General features: G+C 38.9%; 1 protein-coding gene across 1 annotated transcript in view; it reads right to left on the minus strand.

Annotated features, from left to right (window-relative positions):
* LOC137979180 (cation channel sperm-associated protein 1-like) overlaps positions 1-7,500 on the minus strand; it is a 36,045-nt gene that overhangs the window by 13,222 nt on the left and 15,323 nt on the right. Inside the window, exon 7 of the mRNA XM_068826381.1 lies at positions 5,964-6,072. Coding sequence (XP_068682482.1) covers positions 5,964-6,072 — 109 coding nt within the window. The remainder of the gene's footprint in view (positions 1-5,963; positions 6,073-7,500) is intronic.

A 7,500-nucleotide genomic window follows, 5' to 3' on the forward strand; every position in this document is an offset into this window, starting at 1 on the left:
AGAATAACATATTTACGACATGAAAGCAACATTAATTTTGAACCGTGAATATAGAATATAAACAGTTACGATCAGCGACAAACATTTTTGGAGATTTTTGCTACGTTCAATTTTGTTATTGTACGTTTTGGCTGCACAAATAAATCGCAAAATCGAAAGAGACATCGCCGGAATTCAGCGGGCGCCGTGATTAAGTTACCGCGGCATGTTTAGTTGCCAAACAGTGAAGCATCTGTGTCAAATGATGGCAAGATACCGGGTTTTCGTAAGTTTCTTTTTTCTGTCAAGTGTTATAAAGTTTGACAATAAATGAGCAAAACATCAAAATCGCCCACCATTGTTTCTGCAAAGTCAAAAATTTACTCTCCAAGACGAGGTTATTTATCATCAGGTAATTCCATCATTTTGGAAATAGCAGCTACTTTATTATTCACCGGCGTCACAATTTTTTGCTGATTTTGGGGCTCATTTTGTTGAAACTCAAAGCACGCTTCCATCAGACCTGTTTATTTTCATGAAACCTTTCCTGCTTACAGAGCAATACTAAAAATATCCTTCCGTATGACGTTTCAACCGTAAGCTCGAAAATTCAATACACAACATGATATTATAATTCACAAAGGCAGAAAATATCACAGAATCCTTTTCCAGCGGAACATTTTATTGAAACAAACAACATGACTTTCGACGCCATTCAGTGCTGGTTAACGAGAATAACAAACTCACGAGGCAGAATGTATATTTATATTTAATTAAGTTAGCACAACAGAAAAACGCTAACCTCATTTTAACACGAAAATGCTTTACTATTGCCATAAAAACTATCCAGTTAAGCTCGCATATTATAAAACATGATGAATTCATAAAGGCCACCTTTTCCAGGAACAATTTTTTGAAACAAACAACATGTTTGCTGTTAGAGGCGAAAACCTCCTCCTATTTCATTGCGTGCGTGAAGACAAGAAACTCAATCGTGTCAAATTACCATGTAGTTCAGGTTCAAACCCTTTCCTGAAGAACCTTTTCCTTGAATAACAAGAAAATGCTTTGCTATTGCCATAAAAACTATCCAGCACACATATCATAAAACATGATGAATTCATAAAGGCCACCTTTTCCAGCGAACAATTTTTTGAAACAAACAACATATTTGCTATTAGAGGCAAGAACCCCTTCCTATTCCATCACGTGCGTGAAGAGAAAAAACTCAATCGTGTCAAATATGCGCAATATTACAACAAACTAAAATTTCAGGATCAAACCCTTTCCATGAAGAACCTTTTCCTTGAATAATGAAGCACAAAATAGACGACAAGCTTTCTTTCAAATAATTCTTGGCTGTCACATTTCCATTTTTTTTCCCTGAAGACTGTGCAGAGTTGATCACAGATCCACTTAAGGTGTTCGATTCGTTCTCTGTCTTTGTTGAACCCATACGTTACCAGAGAATTTTCAATTTGGTTTCAGTGTTCTACATAACAGCAAACTTGGTAAAGTCTTAGAAATGCAGCTCACTTTGATTTCGGCTGGACGGGCGACAGATTGTTGTCGAAGTCAATTACTCGTCGCTTTTAAGATTCCACCGCCTGTCTTGTTCAGTATCCAAATGACTTGCCATTATTGAGCTTCACAAGGGTATATTTTGTTCAAAGATCCACTAAAACGCCATTCGCGTTACATGACTTTCGACGCCATTGCCGGTTAAGTTAATCATTGTACTGTGTCCACCAGAGAAATCTACGCATTTCCCACTACCCTCTCGATGCACAAAGACACCACTTAGCAGGGGAGTGACAGGCAAGACTTTTACTGACACGGAAAAGAAAAAAATAAACACCAACCCAGATTCCGACTGGGTTTGCCATACTGGCAACCCAGTAATAAACGACTAAGATTTCCTCCTCTGTGCTTCAATGGGCTAAGAGAACCAGTTTCGCAGTAGTTTTTCCAAATTTTTGAAACTGTAGCCGATGAAACGTTCAGCTCATTCGCAATATCCACAAATCGACCGGGAAATATCATTGTTAGTGGGTCACCTCCTCCTTCAACGATTTTATCGATGATGAGATGTCTTAGGTCAGAGGATAAAGGTTTTCCTGGGATATAAGAGCGACCGCTCTTGCTTACGGTCAACATGTTTACATTCTGTAAAGCGCCTTTTTTCATACAGAACGCTATCATCCCCCGCCTAGCAACGTCTGACAATTTGCCCCGCAACGCAACAAATCAACCGTGATAACGAACGCGATAACTAACGTCATTAAACGCTCAACCTGAATCGGCAGTAATTAGTCTCTTGTTGTTTGAAAATTGTACATATGTTGTCGGTCAAATCCGTTCTCAGATTGAATCCGTTTTTACCTTATAGGTTAAATTCGTGGTCGTGGTAAGTTATGACTGAAAACATCTATACCTTCCCTCAAGCTCTGTCTTACGCATCTCATTCATACATACATACATACATACATACATACATACATACATACATACATACAGCGGCTCGTGATTTACGAATTCTTCTCGTGTTCTTTCAACATCCCATTAACTCAAAAGTGTGGTTGTATTTTAAAAACTATTTTTCTATCTCTATGTATAAACACCAAAACTAACTCTAGCCTGACCCTATTTTTTTCCTAGGCTTAGTTTAGACTCCAAAAAAGTTTCTGTAATCATCTGAGTGCGTATTCGCCCTAGGTAAACAGAGGATCACCGATTTAAACTAGCTTCAAACGGATTCAACCTAAAAACAGAGTTTACCGGCAACGTATAGGCGGGATTTTATGATCTTGAACTTGGACTTGAAAAGTTTAAGGACTCGACAAATAAAGAATGTAGTCTATATGTATCAAATTATTGGCAAATATCGTTTATAGAAAAGAGCCAAGTTTCGAAACCTATACATATATAGTCGAAACATTTCGATTTCCGCTCTTTGACAAACGTGTGGTGTAAATTATTTTCGATCTCTCAGTAAAAGGGACGTATAACAGCATCGAAGCATTTTGGGTAGATAATAAGGAACCTTTAAGAAAGAACGAAAACAAAAGTCAATGATTTTGTGCGTGCTGTTACAAGACATTTAGCAGACAAACTCGGTAAAACAACCCAGGCATGTGTACATATGTGTACATAAAACAACCCAGGCATGTGTACATATAGTGTTGAAACTGTTGAAAATGAAGCTGTTTCCCCATCATTGTCTTCTTAAAGATAAGCGTCAAAGCGTCGTTGTCAATGCGCCACTTAGAGGCCGCTTTTATTGGTTCTCTCTGTGTTACTTCATTTTCAGCTTCTTTATCAATCGATCACAATGAAATACATTTTTGCGCGGAATGTTACTAATACCAAGTGCAAAGGAAGATTGTGTGTGCGTGTATACGAATAATCACGATGTTTTCGTGCAATTTGTTTTCGATGCTGTTACACATTTACCTTTTATAATTAACTCCAGACTCATTCAGTCCTTTGTTAGTCTACGCATTGAACCCAAAACGTAAAAAATTTAATGTTCAGTCTTGGTTTTACAAGTTGGCAAGCAAGGTATTGACAAATTGCCTAAGAAGAAAATTGAAAGAGACGTGTCCAAGGTTATTACTAATCCTTGACAAGTCCACTTGTCAAGGAAAACTTGCCGACTGCACACACTAGCAAGTTTTCCTTGACAAATTTTTTCTTGACAATTTTTTTCTTGACAAGTTTTCCTTGGTAGTGTAAATGAAAAATATGACAAGTTTTCCTTGACAAGTGCACTTGACAAGTAATATCCTTGTCACATTTTCCTTGTTGTCCGTATACACGAGCACATTTCTGACTTGACAATTTTTCCTTGTCAAGGAAAATCTGGCGGGCCAGATTTTCCTTGACAAGGAAAATTTGTCCACTATTCCCCATCTACACGAGCAATTTTTCCTTGTCAAGGCAAACTTGTCAAGGAAAAATTGCTCGTGTAAATGGGGCTTTACACCACACTGTAGTTTCGCATTTTTTTTCGTCATAAATCTTTTACCAGTAGTTACTAAAACATGGAACGACCTAAAACCGCCTAAAACCATCTACAACCACTTCAAAAATATCTACAACAACTCACAAAGAATCGAATACCATCTCAAACAAGCCATAGATGTCTAAAATAAGCGACACGACAATACGAGTGCTTACCATTTAGCCAAAAATCCCGGATCATGGGATGATCGTGGCATAAAGGTAAGCGATTTTCCGAATTTTTATTTTTTCGCTTATTCACAAAAGTCAGTACCAGAATATGTATGTTTTGTATGTCTGTCTATGCACATCATATCTAAAAATCGCTTTTTAATCAATTTTTCAAAGAGTAGATTGCATAAAAGTTAGACGAAATCAATTTATCTGAATATGAATATATAAGAATGATCAATCAAAATATTGTACGCGAACTGTGTGTACCTTCGGGATCTTCCTTAAAGACGAACGCCATCGTGCGTGCATTTATACAGCACGCAGTTATTTATTTCCCCGAATTTGGGAAATTCGCCAGGATCGTTCCGTTTCCAGGCCCTTTCTCGCGATTTTAGCGCGGTTTACAAGATGGAATGCAGGGTAAAGCGCCATTCTCATCCGGTTGGTTTCTTCAACAAATTCGGAAAATCGCTTACCTTTATGCCACGATCATTCTCATGATCCGGTATTTTTGGGTGCTTACCATTTAGCCAAATAATCCGGATAGAATGATCGCTGCATAAAGGTAAACGATTTTCCGAATTTAATGACCAACCGGATGAGAATGGCGCTTACATTTACTACACAGCATTCCATCCCGCATATTTACTCGATCTTGTGAGAAAGGGCCTGGAAACGGAAGGATTCTGACAAATTACCTCTGGAGGTCTTCCACAATTTCCGAAAAGATTTTCCGGAAAATTGCCTTTCCATTTGACCTCAAATCGAAATTTCCGGATTTTTTGGCTAAATGGTAAGCACACTTTGGCTAAATAAATGGTAAACACATAGGGTGCTTACCATTTAGCCAAATAATGCGGATGGAATGACCGTTGCATAAAGGTAAGCGATTTTCGGAATCTAATGACCAACCGGATGAGGATGGAGCTTACCATTTTACTACTCTGCATTCCAACCCGCATATTTACTCGATCTTGTGAGAAAGGGCCTGGAAACGGAACTATTCTCACAAATGGTAAGGGCATTTCCCGAATTCCATTCCGAACGGAAAAAGAGGGGAGAAGACAAAACACGGAGCCCTACCCCATGGAGTACCCAAATGGAGTACCCTAAAAATGCAGTATTTAAGGCTAAGCACCCATTTTAAAAAGGTTAGCTCACATGAAGTAATCGGCCATCACAACAATAATCGAATTCAAAGGTAACCTTTTTGCTTAGACTTAAATACTGTTGAACAATGCTGTTTAAAATGGGTGTTGAGGCTTAAGTAAGCACTATTTGAGATGCTGCTTACACATGGATCAACAGTATGCATTCGAAATAGTATTTTTAGGGTACTCCATTTAGGTACTCCATAGGGTACTCCATGGAGTAGGGCTCCGCGTTTTGTCCTCTCCCGAAAAAGAGGGCTACTTCTGGAGGTTGTCCACGATTTCCGAAAAGATTTTCCGGAATATTACCTTTTCATTTGACCTAAACCGAAATTTCCGGATTTTTCGGGTAAATGGTAAGCACTCGTATTGTTGTGTCGCTTATTTTAGACATCTATGGCTTGCTTGACATGGTATTCGATTCTTTGTGAGTTGATGTAGATATTTTTGAGTTGGTTGTAGATGGTTGTTGATATTTTTGAGGTAGTTTTAGGTGGTTGTAGATTTTTTTGAGATGGTTTTAGGTGGTTGTAGGTGGTTTTAGGTCGTTCATGTTTTAGTGACTAAGATCTTTTACCAAGGGCGGTATATTCCATAGTTTTAGCTTGGACGCTGCTAGAATAGCGTCTAACGACGCAACACAAACTAAATACTTACATCGTTAAAAACGCTCTTGATTTGCATTCCACTGTGTTTCTTTAGTGGCTTAACCTCCACCGCTGTGATAGTCCTCTGAAAGTTATCCACCAGCACTGCCACAAACAGACTTAAAGTAATACAAAAATATATATACCCTGCTTGCATCAAAAGAGCAGCGAATAATGATGTGTATTTAAACATTATATGTTTTTCCGACTGTTTCAATAACCAGATCATCGACAAATAAGCCATTTGGAGTTACCAACCATTCAGTCGGAAAATTTTGTAACAACCACACGATGTAATCTACCCATCTTTTTTAACTGGCCAAGGGTTCCATTCGCCGAATTTATCCGAAACCTTTTGCAGAGTTTAATTATCTCCATTTCATCGACGAACACAGTATTGAGCTTGACGCTGAGCTTACCCCGGATGCCAAAGGTTTTTTCTCTCTTAGGGTGATTGAATAGCACGCGCCATAGCCGTTGAGAACTTAAGTCCATGCCCCGTTTGATTGACATCGAAAAAAACTCAGTAAATTGAATTGATACGTGACAAACCTACCAATCAGCATCTTTGGTTCCCACGGTACATTCGTTCTGTTTTACTTCGATGTCAAATTCAAAAATTCAATGTTCCATATAAACTTCGAGGTCGAATATGAAAATAAAAACTCAAATTCGAAATTTGGATGTCAAATTCCAATGTTGAATTTTGGCGGACATATACAACAAAGAAAAACAAACGTAGAACCCACAGAACTTTTTCTGCCTTCAAAGCCTCGATTTCCCGGAACTTTGCAGCGTTTCGATTATGGCCACAGTGGGCACGAGAAATCAGGTTGACATCAATTGAAAACCTGTTTGAACTACTTTCTGCTGCTAAACCAATCAGAGTACTCGTTAGAACTGACCTAACTGATTGGAGCGTAATGTGAAGTGCTCAGTTTCCACCCCATATGAACCATGTGAGCGTTAGCCCTACTAATGGAAAGGGGCCTACACAAGGACAGAGGAAAACTCTGACCAGGGTGGGAATTGAACCCACGACCTTCGGGTTAGATCACCGCTGTTCTACCGACTGAGCTACAAGGTCAGACGAGAGCAGGCCGTGGGAACTGAAGATGTTAAAGTCACGGCAATTAACATGTACGAGTACAAGTAAGGATTACGTTTTTGCAAACGTTGGCCGTGTAGCACTTGTATTTGAACAGATTTAACTGATTAGAGTGTAATGTGAAGTGCTAAGTATCTACCCCATATGAACCATGTGAGCGTTAGCCCTACTGATGGAAATGGGCCCACACAAGGGCACACAAGTTTGTAACAGCGGCTTACGAACTACGTACCCAGAGTGGCAAATAGGCATGGCTACGAGGCTTTATGGTCAAATTTCACGGATCAGTTCTGTTTTCTTTGTCTCACAAATCTCAAGAGAGATTCTAAACAAAAAAAATGGAAATTTTACCATGAAGCCTCGTAGCCATGTGTGAATATTGATATACCTAACGCGGCCTATTGGCAATCCAAAAATACTTCGACGTCATCACAACGCC

The sequence above is a fragment of the Montipora foliosa genome, chromosome 12 (assembly GCF_036669935.1).
Source record: "Montipora foliosa isolate CH-2021 chromosome 12, ASM3666993v2, whole genome shotgun sequence".
Lineage (NCBI taxonomy): Eukaryota > Metazoa > Cnidaria > Anthozoa > Scleractinia > Acroporidae > Montipora > Montipora foliosa.